General features: G+C 40.7%; 1 protein-coding gene across 2 annotated transcripts in view; it reads left to right on the top strand.

Moving 5' to 3' along the window:
- Nucleotides 1-15,569, top strand: part of HMMR (hyaluronan mediated motility receptor) — a 197,983-nt gene that overhangs the window by 132,455 nt on the left and 49,959 nt on the right. For both annotated transcript variants that reach the window (XM_033937747.1, XM_033937736.1), the window contains exons 13-14: nucleotides 11,666-11,821; nucleotides 11,971-12,073. In XM_033937747.1, coding sequence (XP_033793638.1) covers nucleotides 11,666-11,821; nucleotides 11,971-12,073 — 259 coding nt within the window. The remainder of the gene's footprint in view (nucleotides 1-11,665; nucleotides 11,822-11,970; nucleotides 12,074-15,569) is intronic.

Here is a 15,569-nt window from a genome sequence, read left to right as displayed (position 1 = left end):
AGTCCAGGGTTGCGGTTCCTCTTGTCGGTTCTCCCACCATTTGTTCTAGGAAGCAGTCCCCTAACATTTCCAGGAACTTTGTTTCCCTGCCGCAGTTTGAGGTTCTTAGGTTCCAGTTTATCCCCGGAAAGTTGAAGTCTCTCATGATCGTTACGTTACCTATTCTACATCCATGGTTGATTTCCTCTTATCATTTCTGCGTCTGTTTTTTCCATCTGTCCTGGGGGTCGGTAATAGAGGCCAATATTTGTGTCTGCTTCGTTCTGTCTAGGAATCTTTATCCAGAGGGACTCCAGTTTTTCTTTTCCTTCCGTCTTCCCTTCTCTGATAGACTCTACTCCTTCTTGGATGTACAGGGCAATACCTCCCCCTTTTTGCCCTATTCTATCTCTTCTGTATAGTTTGTATCCCTGCAGTACTGTGTCCCATTCATTTTCCTCGTTCCACCATGTTTCTGTTATTCCAATGATATCTAGTTTTTCTCGTCTTGCTAGTGCTTCCAGTTCCCCCATTTTGTTTCTCAAGCTTCTGGCATTCATGTACATACATTTGAGCTCCCTTTGCGCATTTGTGTACATACAATTGAGCTCCCTTTGTGCTACCTTCTTGGACTTTTTAGTCTTCACAGCCCTTTTTGTATCTATTTGCGCTCTTTCTCTGTCACGTTCGATTTCAACATGCTCTTCCCCTTTATCTGAGCAGTTGCTTGTAGTTCCTTCTTTGGGATCTCCTGATGCCCGGGCCATCAACTGGTTGTCGGCTCTCCCCTGTTCCTTGGTTTAAAGCCTTCTCTTAGGTCTTCATGTTTTCAGCCAAGACTCTCACTCCTTGCTTGGTAAGGTGTAGGCCGTCCTTTCTATAGTATCTGCTTCTTCCCCAGAATGCCGTCCAGTTGCGCACGAAGTCAAATCCCTCCTCTTCGCACCTTCGTCTCATCCAGGCATTGATTTCTCGCAGCTCATCCTTTCTTTTTCCAACCGCTCTCGGTACCGGGAGGATTTCAGAGAAAGCCACTTTCACCTCCCTGACCATCAGTTTTCTTCCGAGTGAGTGAAGTTGGCCCTTCAATTCTTCCCTGTCGTACTTCTGTCCGCTCACATCGTTGGTTCCCACGTGGATAATCACAGCAGTGTCCTCTCCTCCTGCGCTGTCTATGATCCTGGTGATCCTTCTGGCCACATCCTTCACTCTTGCACCAGGCAGGCAGGTGACCAGTCTATCTTCTCTTCCTCCTGCGATGTGGCTGTCCACATTGCGTATGATGGAATCTCCAACAATGATCCCTGTCTTCTTTATTCGGGGGTTCTTAGGGGGTCGCAAGTACATATCCATGGTGTAGGACCTGTCTTCCCTCTTCTGTGGTGCATCCCCAGGCGTGCTCTCATTTCCGCTAAGTGTGTGGTCATCCTCGACCTCCTCTTCAGCCTCTTCGTCAATTGTAGTGGTGCCTCCTTCCATATCACCTGGGCCCTCTTCCTTGGTTGTTGTTCGGGTACTGATCTCCAGCCCTGGGACCTCCACATGCTGCTAGTGGGCTTCCTCGATGAATCTCTCCATTGCTTGATCACTTCGCTGGTACTGGACTCCCCCAGCAACTTCGGACTCCCCCAGCAACTTCTCCTGCTTGTGGTTTTCTTCTTTCATGGCGAGGAGTTCTTCTAGTTCTATCACAGTTCCCTCCAGCAGCCGGACTTGCTATTTCAGGCTATCCAGTCCTTCTTTATTCCCTACCATCTATAAATTTTCTTTTTTTTTCCTTTTTATATTTTTCCCCCTCCCCACAGAAGTAATATCTAAACCTTCTAAAATATTTGCACCACATATTAAGTTTATATAATCAAACCACCCAAATCATTACCTATTAAGAAAGATCAATAAAGACCATTTTATAAAACACTTTTCAACCAAATCCTCTTATAATACTCCCCTGACTTTTATCTAAAACTTCAAATATATTTTATATTTCATATTTTAATATATTCAATATATTTTAATCCCCATATTTACTTATGTAATTAATACCCCCAAATTACATTACATTACATTAGGGATTTCTATTCCGCCATTACCTTGCGGTTCAAGGCGGATTACAAAAGGTTAATTTAAAAAAGAACAGAGTTACAATGATTAGCTAGAGAGGTAAATTTTAGATCTTATAGACATTTTGCGGGTTGTTGAGGGTGAGGTGGTTTGTAAAAGAGTTAATAGGTGGTCATAGTGGAGATTCTTTTGTTATTATTAGTGCAGTAATGGGTAGATCAAATGTCAGTTTTAGAGTTACTAAGAGGTCGTGGTGTTATTGCTGTTTCAGGAATTTCTTGAAAAGTGTGGTTTTTATTTCTTTTCTGAACGTCCTATAGTCTGGGGTGATCATCAGAAGGTTGGAGATCTGGTTGTCCAGCCTTGCGGCTTGAGTGGCTAGGAGGCCGTCGTGTAGTTTTGTTCTTTTTACTTCCTTGATTGGGGGGGGGTATGAATGGGGAGTGCGTTTTTCTGTGTCTGGTAGTGGGTGCTTGGATGAGGCGATTGTTCAAATATGATGGGCTGTCTCCGTGTAGGGTTTTAAATAATATGCAGTAGAATTTGAATTGGATTCTTTCTTGGATTGGAAGCCAATGTGAGTTGATGAAGGCTTCAGTGATGTGGTCATGTTTTTTCAGTGAGTAGATGAGTCTCAGAGCTGTATTTTGGATTGTTTGGAGTTGTCTTATCGTAGTTGCAGGGCAAGGAAGGAAGAGGATGTTACAGTAGTCCAATATACCTAGTATTAGGGATTGTACTATAAGTTGGAATTGTGTTCTTTCAAAGAATTTTCGGACTTGTCTCAGATTTCTCATGATTGCGAATGATTTCTGAATTGTTTTATTTGCGGTTGCATAGTGCAGCATCTGTCTATGGTCATGCCAAGTAGTTTTATGGTGGTTTGGATGGGATATTTGATTGCGTTTATATCTAAGTTGGTTGTGGTTTGGACCTTGTCATTTTCGAGGAGGATGAATTTGGTTTTGTCTTGGTTGAGTTTAAGTTTGTGATTTTTCATCCAGGTTGTGACTGTTTCAAGTGTTTGGTGAAGTTTGTCTGTCATGGTAGGTTTAGAATGATCGTATGGGATGAGGATGGTGATGTCATCAGCATAACTATAGGTGGTTATGTCCAGATTGTCCAGATGCGTTCCTAGAGAAGCAGTGTAGAGATTGAAGAGGGTAGGGGATAGTGGAGATCCTTGTGGTACGCCGCAGGGGTTTGACCAGGATTCTGACTTTTCTTTGTTTGATTTTACACTATAGGTTCTGAGTTTTAGGAATCCTTCAAACCAAGAGTATACTTTATCTGAGATGCCTATTGCGTCTAAGATCTGTAGAAGGATGTTGTGGTCCACTAAGTCGAATGCCGCAGTTAGGTCCAGTTGTATGAGAAGCATTTTTTTCCCTGTACTAAGTTGTTGTCTGACGGTATCCATAAGGGAGCCTAGTAGTGTCTCTGTACTGAAGTTTGTTCTGAAGCCTGATTGCATGGGGTGGAGTAGGTTGTGGTCATCTATGTAATCGGTGAGGAGTTTGGCTACTAGGCCTTCTATAATTTTGACATATAGCGGAATTGAGGCTATAGGTCTAAAGTTAGATGGGTGGTTTTGTGGTGCTTTTGGGTCTTTTTGGATTGGGGTGATGACGATTTCGCTGAGGTCAGCAGGGAATGTGCCTTCTGTGAGCGTGAATTGAATCCATTGTAGAATTTTGGTGCGGAATTTTACACTAGAGGTGGTAAGAAGATATGAGGGGCAATGGTTGAGGTCACAGGAGGCATGGCTGTATTTTTTATAGAATTTGTTGAATTCTGACCATTGTATGTTGGGGAATTGAGTCCAAATTCTGTCTGCTGCGGTTGCCTCTTTTCCTGTAGGGTGGATTGTGATTGGGTTTTGATGGGATGGGTTAAGTATGAGAGTGGCTCTGGTGTTGGTAATTTTGTTCTTGAAGTGTTCTGCTAAGAGGGTGGGTGATGGTGGAGGGGTGTTCGTGGTGGTAGTGTATGGTTTGGTGTCTGTTAATTCTTTCAGGATTTGGAATATTTTTTTGGAATCTTGGGTTTCCGTGCCTATGAGATTGGTATAGTAGCTTTTCCTTTTATCCCTTAGTAGAATTTTGTATTGTTTGTTGATTTTTTTCCAGTCGGTTTTTGTTTGATCTTGGTTCTTTTTTCTCCATTTTCTTTCTAATCTTCTACACTGTCTTTTGAGTTGGAGTAATTCATTATCAAACCATTGGTCTGATTTCCTGCTGGTTCTGGTTTTGGTTTGTAGGGGGGCCAGATCATCAAGGATGTTGGTGGACACATTTTTCCAGTGGAGGATGAAGTTTTTTGGGTCGCAGTCTTGGATAGTTTCGTCTACATTTGACCAAAAAATGGTTGGGTCGATATGTTTGCGTGTGGTATATGTGGTTTTTTTTGATTGAGGTGTGTGTTTGGTCTTGGTCCAATTGATGTTGAAGTTGTATGTGTAGTGGTCTGACCATAGGGATGGGGACCATGTTCCGTTAGGAGTTTGGATTGCTGGATTGGATAGTTGGTGAGTCATGAATGCAGCAATGTCCAGTTGATGACCTTTTTCATGGGTGGTTTGTGGGTTTAGGATCTGGAAGGATAAGGCATTGAGGAAGGATAGACAGTTATTTGCTGGTGTGGAGGTTGTGTCTTCTAGGTGTAGGTTTAGGTCTCCTAGGATGAGGTTATATTCTGCTGTTAATGAGTTTTGGTAGATGAAGTTTTCAAATTCAGGTCTCACTGTGGTCCAGTTTCCTGGTGTTATGTAGCAGAGTAAGTTTAGTGAGTTTTTTAGTGTTGGGTTTGTGAGATGACACGCTAGGAAATCCATTTGCGGAGTGGATGTTTTTTCAAGTATGTTTAGAGTTAGGGAGTTCTTGATTATTATTGCTAGTCCTCCTCCTCTTTTTTTTTCTCTGCAGGTTACTGTTATTTTGTATCCCGGCGGGCATACTTCTTTTATTCTGGGGTCTGTGTCTGAGGTTAACCAGGTTTCAGTGAGGAATAGGCAGTCAAGTTTTTCTGTTTTTATCCAATTTTTTATGTTTTCTGTTTTGGGTCCTAGTGCTCTGATGTTAACATAGGCACATGTAAGGGAGGTTGTGTCGGTCTGGGGGATGTGAGTTGTTTCCGGGTATATGAGTGTTGTGGGAGTTGGATGAGATTTTGTTTTCGGAAGTGTTGATCTTCTTCTCCAGGTAACAGTGATGGAGTGTTGAGTGCTGGCGTGGTGGTTCGAGTTTCTTGATGTGAGTATTCTTCTGTTGGGAAGTTGGAAGTTGGTTGTACTGGAGGATGTGGTTGTGGTGGGTAAGTTATTTGCTGCTGCTTTCCAACTAGAAATGAGAAGGATTATCAAAAGGGTGGCTAGTGTGTGTGTATGCAGGGAGAGCTTCATTTTTGATGTCTGGTTCGGAGTGTTAGGTAGAAGGAATGGTTCTCCCTTTGAGTCCCGGTTGGATCGGGAGTGGCTGGTTTTTTCATGCTGGGAGGAGGGGGAGGAGCGGGGATCTCACGCTCCTTACCTTATATTGGAAGTCGGCAGGAGGTCCTATGGTGTGGTCTTTGGGGCGTAGGTGTTCCCGGTTCCCAGGTCCGCAAGTGCTCCTCTCAGGCGCTCCACGAAGGCGCTCACTAAGGCGCAGGCGCCTTTGTCGTGCGCCTTCGTCGGCACGCCGAACGGCGGCGCGCCGTTGGCGCTGTGTCTTTTTAAAGTGTTTGTCCTCCTGCGGGATCGGGGGGGCGGAGCAGGGCTCCCACGCCGGCCCGGTCGTGCAGCAAATGAAGGTGCTGGCGCTGTAGTTTTTAAATATTTATGGTGTCCTCCTGCGGGATCGGGGGGGCGGAGCAGGGCTCCCACGCCGGCCCGGTCGTGCAGCAAATGAAGGTGCTGGCGCTGTAGTTTTTAAATATTTATGGTGTCCTCCTGCGAGATCGGGGGGGCGGAGCAGGGCTCCCACGCCGGCCCGGTCGTGCAGCAAATGAAGGTGCTGGCGCTGTAGTTTTTAAATATTTATGGTGTCCTCCTGCGGGATCGGGGGGGCGGAGCAGGGCTCCCACGCCGGCCCGGTCGTGCAGCAAATGAAGGTGCTGGCGCTGTAGTTTTTAAATATTTATGGTGTCCTCCTGCGAGATCGGGGGGGCGGAGCAGGGCTCCCACGCCGGCCCGGTCGTGCAGCAAATGAAGGTGCTGGCGCTGTAGTTTTTAAATAAATTTGATAATAACTTCATACATTCTCATCTCCCAATTCATTACCCATTGAGAAAGAACAATAAAGATCTGTCAATGAACAACAAATCAGACAAACCATATCAAATAATGTACACATGACCCATAAACATCTAAAATATATATAAAGATTAATTTCCTCTCCTTGAATCCAAAAAACCCAACAAACTGTTTAAATCTTTCAGAATTCTAAAAACTTTTCTCCAGCAACTGCATTTATATTAACTAAGTTTAGACAATATGTTCACCTTTTCCTTCTTCATCAGTATAAATATAAGTTTTCTTAAGAGAAAGACTCCAAGCATAATATACTGACAATAAATATTCCATGTCTATGAAAATTTTATCAAAGTTCAAACATCCAGAATTGAATCTTCCTTATGTATAAACGACCATATCAAAATAAGAACCTTGAACTTTTTCATCCATAAAGCATTGAAGAACATACTTGAATAAGTATTTGTCAAAAAACAAAGAAATTCATATTACTTAGGTACCAAATTCATACTATTTTCCTCCTTCTCTGTATCACGGATAGCCTTATTTCCTTCATTTAATAAAGCCAGATTCCATATAATTATTATGCCAGTGAATCTAATACTCTTATTAATTTCTAAATAGACATTGGCTCAGACTTTGACAAGAAATCCTTTAATGTCTTATTTCCACATGTAACTCTCATAGTTGCTGGATAGTATAAGCCATAAGTAAACCCTTTTTCTCTCATTTGTGGTCTGAACATAAGAAACTGCTTCCGTGTATTCACCGTTGTCTTCACAAAATCTGGCACCAACAACATTTTAGAACCCTTATATTTCAAGTTTTTATCCGCTTTAGCCAATTTTAATATCTCTAAAGCCTATTGGAAACGTAGAAGCCTGAAGATAGTGGTCTTGTGCTCACTTGGCTTGCTGGCTGCCTTGTTGGAATCCTGTGAGCACGTTCTATTTCCAATGGCCCTTTTGAATTTAATTGTAGTAGTTTAGGCAACAGGTTTTCCAAAAACTGAATGGTGTCTCCCCCTTCCAAACCTTCAGCCAGGCCAATAAGTCTTATGTTCTTTCTTCTTTCCCTAGTCTCATAATCTTCAAGTTGTTTTTTCATTTCTATAATAGTCTGGCTGTCCTTTTTACACTGCTGCATAGTAAATTTCACCTGCTCCACTCTGTCTTCCAACTTTGACATCCTCTGATTCGCGATCTCCATTTGCTTAGTTAGATTCACAATTTCAACTTTTACTTCCATAATTCTATTAGCGTTTTCCTGAAGGATTTGTTTTATATTTAGTAGTTCCGCCGTTACATCCGTAGTGTCAGACATATCAGCGGCTTCAATTGGGATCGGCACTTTTGACAGCGTCAGCTGAACGTGTTTAACACATTTTGCCGCCCCTCCTGTTATACCTGCCATGTCTGACTTCGCTTGACCTGTTGTAGCCATATTAAACAACTTCTTTCAATATTTTCGGGGTTGAAAAAGCTCCGTAGAACTAAACAGTTTTCCTGTTCGTTGCCTGGATTAGAGGAGCGCTGCGGTTACGCCTCCATCTTGTGCGCTGCCAAGCCACACCCCCTCGGTTTGTTGAATTATAGTTTTTATTCTTATATAGTTTATTCTTATATTTTTTGGAATATGATTTCAAAACTATTTTTCTTATTATTAGTGTTTTAATGTATTGTATATGTGATATTTGTTTTGTATATGGGATATGTATTCATTTTTTTATTATTCAAAGTTCTTCAGCATGTTTTATGTCTTTTGATCTGATGCATAAAATTTTAAAATTTATTTTTATGTTTGAATATATATTTGTAGACTCCTGAGGCAGGCCTGTTTGGCCGAAACATGTACATGTTGAGTCGTTGAGTTATTGGATGAATAAAGTCATTTGAACTACCAGATGAAGTAAAAGACATTGGTGTTTTTGTGTACATCTTTCATACTAGGACAATTCCACTCTATTTTGTATATATTTGTTCTTGTGGTTTTGTTTCCCCTGGTTTTCTCCTCTATAATTGTCCTTCATACATACACCACCCCCACCTTCTAGTTTCATGTTGTTCTTGCTGTTGTTGCGCATGCAGATTTTGCTTTTTCTGCGGGTTCTAGTATTTTTCTAGGACCGGGGAGATTAAAGAACAGCGGCTGTGGCTCTGCTGGCATAACTGGCAAGCTGTGGGGACATTTTGCTACGGGGGTCTCTCTGCATTTTCCCACAGCATTCATATTTATTAATTTTTACTCTTGTTCAGAGTCTTGTTCTCCATTTATAGTTTTTAGTTCTACTTGGCTATTCGGCAAACTGAAGGAATATAGGGAGGGTCAGCTATTAAATGCTATTCTAAAGTTTTGGCTCAGTCTTCATCTGCTGGTCATGATGAGATATAACCCATCAGTAAGCTGAAGTTGAACCGGTCTGGAAAGTTTAAAAGAAAGAAAAGAGGTAACACATGAAAAGGGACACCAACTGGACATCGTCACCTTTTCCCATAAAGACCTCACTAATCCAAAGATTCAATACCACATAGGAAATTGGGAAAAATGCATATGGTCAGACCATTACATTCACAATTTTGAACTACTTTGGCAAAAGAAAAACTCTATTGCAAAATACACAAACAAAGCCAAACAGAATAAAATTGTCACCCGCAGAAGAATCACTAATCCAACAGAATTCTGGACCTATTATGAATTACACCCCAAATCAGAGGAAGAACACGATTTCCCTTCCAGATGGGAAAAATTAACCAAAGATATACTAAACCAAATAGCTCCTGTCCAAACATACAAAAAGAATACAAGGGAGTCTAAAGAATGGTATGATGCCGAACTACTAGCCCTCAAAAAAGAACTCAGACAACTCGAAAGAGTATGGCTAAAAACTGCAAATGTGGATGACAAAACCAATTGGAAACATAAAATGAAAATCTACAAAAACCTGATAAAAGAAAAGCGTCGCAACTGTTATGCAAAAAAAATAGGAGCAGTCAATATCAATAGTAGAGAATTGTTCAAAATATTGAACAAATTAACAGACTCTACACAGATCCTTAAAATCCAAAATGAATGAATACCAACGGTCAACATCCTCGCTGACCACTTTAGCAAAAAAATCATTGATTTAAGAGCCTCAATATCTTCACCTTCACCCAACTTCATTTTCCAGTTCATTCCACAGGAAAGAGAGCCCAATGTCGATATGTACTGGAATGAATTCGAATACCCTGATTGGTCTAACTTCCTCACATTATTCAATAAATACGCCAAATCAAATTGTCTTCTAGATGAATGTCCATCCCAGATCATGCAAGTTGCAGTTCCCGAATTCAAAAGGGATCTATTTAATTGGGCAACATCCATACTTAAAACTGGAATTTACCAGGAAAATATGGGTCACATTCTAATCACACCCATCCCCAAAGACCAGAAGACCTCACTCACTTTGACGTCCAATTAAAGACCCATTGCGAGCACCCCCTTCTTCACCAAAATGTTAGAAGGACTGGTCAACCTGGAACTTGTAAATCACTTAGAAAAATTCAATCTCTTAAATGACCATCAATCAGCTTTTAGAAAAGAATTCAGCACTGAGACAGTCCTTGGCTCTCTCCTTAATCACCTATACACTCTCTTCAGTCATGGCACCAGCGCCCTGATCTTACAATTAGACTTTAGTAGCGCTTTTGATCTAGTGGATCATGAAATAATGCTCACGTGTCTAGATGCAATGGGAATATCGGGAAGTGTATGGACCTGGTTTCAAGGCTTTTTAATTAAACGATCATATCAAGTGGTCAACAATGGTAATTACTCGGAATCCTGGAAAAGTCCCTTGGGAGTCCCTCAAGGCTCCCCACTATCTCCCACCTTGTTCAATATATATATATATCTCCTCCCTAGGTCACCTACTGCAAAAGTTAAATCTAATATATTACATTTATGCAGATGACATCTCTATATTAATTCCAATAACAAATGTGACGAATGCCACATCCAAGCACATCTCCTTCATTATGACGGAAATTGAACAATGGACCACAAACTTTAAATTGAAACTAAACTCAGAAAAAACTAAAATTTTCCTGGCTAGCCCAAAGGAAAAAATCACCACAATAAAAATACAAATAAATGGTCACGACCACCCAATATTAAAAACTATAAGAATATTAAGAGTCACTCTAGATACCAAATTAACTATGTCCGATCACATAAACTCGGTGACTAAAAAATGCTTCTCCACTCTTTGGAAACTGAAAACCATAAAAAAATATTTCGACCCTCTATCCTTCAGATTACTGGTTCAGTCGCTGATTCTATCCACCCTGGACTATTGTGACATTATTTACTTGGGGATACCTAAAAAAAAATGTAAGAAAACTGCGAATAATTCAAAACACGGCCATCCGCTTAATATTCGGACTAAAAAAAAGTGATCACGTTAGTCCCTTTTACAAACGACTACACTGGTTACCACCCGAAGAAAGAATTCTATTCAAGTTCTCCTGTTTTGCTATAAATTAATCTGGAGAATGGCCCCTAATTACCTCCTACCTCATTTTGAATTCTATTCCCCCATTAGATCTACCAGAAACAACAACCTGTTTGCATACCCGAAAATCACTGGCTGCAGATATCGAACCTTCCTGGATAGAACTTTCAAGTTTCAAGCTGGTAGACAGCAATCATGGCTAGGCTATCTCATCGATACCGCTAGGTTGACCTATAGCATCTTCCGGAAAGAACTAAAGACCACTTTGTTTAAGAAATTCTTGTCCTAGCCAGACACTCTCCCGCGAACATAATTTAAACATCTTATCCTGAATTTCTTCCTCACACTAGATATCCACATTCCCTGTCTGCTAAAAATTCCCTCTTCGTAATTGTATCCTGATATTCGCTGATGTTAGAATATTTTCAATTGTAAGATGTAAAATAGTTATTTATATATTACTTGTTGGACTATTCATATTTATCTCTGTCTTTATATTTTTATTTTTATTTTTCATAAATTGTTTCTTCAGGTACTTTAGTTAGATTGTGAGCCTTTGGGATAGTTAGGGAAATTTTCCAAGTACCTATCTTATTTATTTTTATCTATTGTATCTTTGTAATGCATCATTTTTGTAAACCGCTTAGAAACCTCACGGTTATTAGCGGTATATAAGAATTAAATTAAAATTAAAATTTAATTTTTTCAGGCTATTCTTAATGAATATGTGTGAATGATCTGCATGTGATGGAGTTAGTATATGCAAATTTCTCCGTCTAGATACCCAAAATATTTGTGGACCTCAAGGACCAGTAGTGAATACTGCTGGATAGAGCATACAAAGATCAATCTTAAGAAACGCTGATTTATAACTAATGAAATTTTCTTTGTTTTATATATTTAAGGCTGCTACTGGATGCTCAGACAAAACTAGCAGGAAAGGAAGCTGAAATGAAAAAATCTTTAGAATCCCATCTTGTGAAAACAACTGAATTTCAGAGCCTCATAGAAGAACAGAATGAATCTATTAAGAAGTACCTTGAAGAGATTGAACGTTTAAGGTTAGAGTATTTGTGAATCTTGTTTTTCTGCTGTTCTCAGTTGTATGAAGTTGTAATGTAGTAGGTTTTTGTATCTGGGAAGACTTGTATGCATATCTTATCATTTATGATTTGTTCCTGAAACTGAGAGTTGTATCACTTATATCTAGGAAGGAGGCGGTGAACGATGAGAGAATTATTGAGCTTAGAGAAGAAATCTGCACATGGCGTACTCTTTATGAAGATTTACACAATAAAATCAAACCTTTCCAGGTGTGCTGCTTAATGTAGAATTGTACTATTTTTTTGGTTTGTTTGTTGTTGTTTTTTTAAATTAAGCATTGAATAAAATACAACCAATTTTTCATCTTTAAGGGGACAGCTGTTGAAAATTTTAAACAGCAAAGCTGTTCTCTAAATTAACTCTTATTGACCATCTTAACTTTTCCAGTCTTAAGAAAGGTTTGGACAATTTCCTGGAGGAAAAATCCATAGTCTGTTATTGACATGGGGGAAGCCACTGCTTGCCCTGGATCAGTAACATGGAATGTTGCTACTACAGTATTTGGGATTCTGGAATCTTGCTATTCTTTGAGTTTCTGCATGGAATCTTGATATTCTTTGGGGTTCTAGAATCTGTTGTTACTCTTTGGGATTCTGGAATGTTACTATTTGGTTTTTTACCAGGACCTGGATTGGCCATGAGGATGGGCTACTGGGCTGATGGACCATTGCTACAAACCACCAAAATAGCTTCTTTTTAATTGTAGCAAGCAACAAATGTGAAAAAGAGGGGAAATGGATCTCAGAAACCTGCTCAGTATATAAGGAATTGAAAACAGTCTGAGACTTATCAGTTCCAGATTTCGATCATTGATCCTAAGAAAAACCCCTCATACATGCACATAACTGGGTGAACTCAAACCACTTATTTAACTCAATATACTCAAAAATGAAAGGTGCACTTTATAAATCACATTACATTTAATGTGTCCTTTTTTTCTTCAAGCAAAAAATTAGTCAAAACACTTATCTTTTATTACAGTTCTTCCCGATGGGATCCGTTTTGCCTGTATAACCGGCTTTCTCAAGAGTCATAATACCAAGACTGCATAGATTGTTAATGTTATGACAGGCTCTGGCTCTGAACACTCTTGACTTGCTGATCATGGTTTCCGAGATCCTTTCCCCTCTTTTTCAGATTTGTTGTTTACTACAATTAAAAAAAGAAGCTTTTTGGAGGTTTGTAGCAGTACGCTTTACAGCTTCTTTTTCCATCTATTTTTTTGATAAGTATCAGTTTAGTACTGAAAACAAGTGGCTTTCAAGCACATAAGAGATAATTCTTTATATATTGCTTAAAGTTAGGCTCCAGGATGCACAGTAAGTGTAAATTCTATAATGGCAATTGAATGCCTTTGCTGTTAAAGAACACTATCAAGCTTGCAGTTTTATCCCTATCTTCAGGTATGAGCACTTGTTAGCTCAAAGGCATGAGCATTTACACCAGCCAAACTGTTAGCAGTTAGGTTCATAACTGATTGCATTCTATAACCTGTGCATGCAAGTGAGTTTAACTATTCTATTTTTCCTTACATTGTAACTGTAATACTTCATTTTCTTGGATCTCTTGGATTTTGTTTTTAATGTTCTGTACTTTCACTGGGGTATTTTCTTTTTTCCTTCTTTCCTTAATATATATTTTTGTCATCTCTCCAGACCTGTACAGGCATCACTGATGGGTAGTAGTGCACCATGACCATCAGGTGGAGACTGAGGCCCAACGTTTGGTTATAGTACTTAATAGCTGTCCGTCCCACTTTCTAACAGTCTTCTCTCAGTCTCCAGCAGGTGGTAGGTGATCTGTGCCAGTCTCCCCTTGTTAGGGCTGTTGGAATTTGTTTAGGGCTCCTTGTCCTCGTTCTGGTGCTGGACTGAGCTTGGAGGGACCCTATTTGGGGGTCCGTCCAACCTCAGGGGTGTCACTTGACAGGTCACGAATATAGAATGACACGGTGGCTGTTACCTGCAGGTAGCCGTGGGTAATCCGCTGAAACGGAGAAAAAAAAGGTCGCTGCGGTTACGGGGACAAGGCCATTCACTGCCCTGTGGAGTGGTGAATGGCCTTGTCTCCGCAGATAAGTGAGGGAATGTGCGCGGTCCAGCGGCCCCCCTCCCTCCCACCTACGCTGGTGGCAGCCTCCTCCCGCCTTCTTCCTGATCGACGCCTCTCTCCATTCCCCTCACCGGCTATTCTCCCAGGCCAAGCCTTTAAACAAGTCATGCGGCAGCGGCTGCTTAAAACTTCTCCTCTGATGCAATCGGAAACAGGAAGTTATGTCAGAGGTGAAGTTTCAGGTAGACTAGCCACATGTGACTTGATGAAAGGCTCGGCCTCAGAGAATTGCCAGCGAAGGTGAGGTGAAGGAAGGGAAATGAGGTAAAAAGAGGTAAAGGATATGTGATACGAGCAGAAGGAGGGAAGCATATGAGGAGTGAGGAAGGGTGAGTGCTGGGTGAGGAAAAATGTGCGAAAGAAGGGAGAGGAGAATGAAAAAAGCGTCAAAGGAAAACAAATGAATAAAAGAAGATAGATAGCAAGGCAGAAAAAAACAGTGAAAAAGATGAAAGAATAGAATGGATAAGGTGTAGAAAGAGAGAGGAAAAAAGCAGTGTGCTTTGAGTGCTGATCGTCTTCCTTAGGACCCAAATTTACTTTCCCTCATGCTCTACTTCTCTCCTCTCCGTCTTAACCTGTTAGGTGCACCTCATCCCCTTTCTCTGTCTCTTACCCCAATGTTGGTTGCAGCACTTTCTCTATCCCTAGTGTTAGGCGCAGTGCCGCCTTCTCCCACTTCCCCCATTTTTTTTTTTTTTTTAAGTACAGTATCCTCTCCCTCCTCCTCTGGTGTTAGATGCTGCACCCTCCCCCCCTTCCATACACAACTCATTCATAATATAATAATAGTTTATATACTGCAGGATCGTGAAGTTCTATACGATTTTCAATGATTAAAAGATGCTACAAATTGAGTAGAATTAAAGTTAAAAGCTAGTGATTAACAGCTCTAGAGATCAATTATTGTGGAATAAGATTGTACAGGTCAGTTGCCTAAATACTTCAGGAACAGATAAGTTTTTAGGTGTTTCCTAATTTCTCCATAAGTAGTACATTCCCTATAAGCAATTGTTCCAGATCTTTACCCCATAATGCTGCCTGATGTGAGAAAAGATGTTATGAACAGTTTATATACTGCAGGACTGTGAAGTTGTATGCAGTTTACAATGATGAAAAGATGCTACAGATTAAGTAGAAGTAACAGAGTTAAAGTCTAGCGTAGAGAATGACACGGGGAAAAAATCTGTCCCCGTCACCGCCCCGTCCCCGGCCCACCATCCTCTGCACCGCCCTGTCACCGCCATTCCATTCACCGCCCCGTCACCGTCACTGCCATCCCTTTCACCGCCCCGTCACCGCCACTGCCATCCCATTCACCGCCCCGTCACCATCCCCGCAGCATCCATATAAGCCTTAGTACTCTAATATTTAGCGTATTCCATTCTTATAAATCAAAGTTCCTGCTGCTGAACTAGAGAAAGAGATGTTCAGCTGGCAGGGCTTTGTTTATAAATTTTTATTAACACAACTAATATACCACCATAATGTTTCCGACAGAGGACAAGTATGCAATAAATGCATTTTGCTGTTTCAATGCCAGTGCTCAGCAGAACAACAGACAGCAATATGGACATTCACCTTATGTAGTAC

The sequence above is a fragment of the Geotrypetes seraphini genome, chromosome 1 (genome assembly GCF_902459505.1).
Source record: "Geotrypetes seraphini chromosome 1, aGeoSer1.1, whole genome shotgun sequence".
Classification (NCBI taxonomy): Eukaryota; Metazoa; Chordata; class Amphibia; order Gymnophiona; family Dermophiidae; genus Geotrypetes; species Geotrypetes seraphini.
Note: the sequence above shows the minus strand (reverse complement) of the source record. Positions and strands in the feature narration are given on the sequence as shown.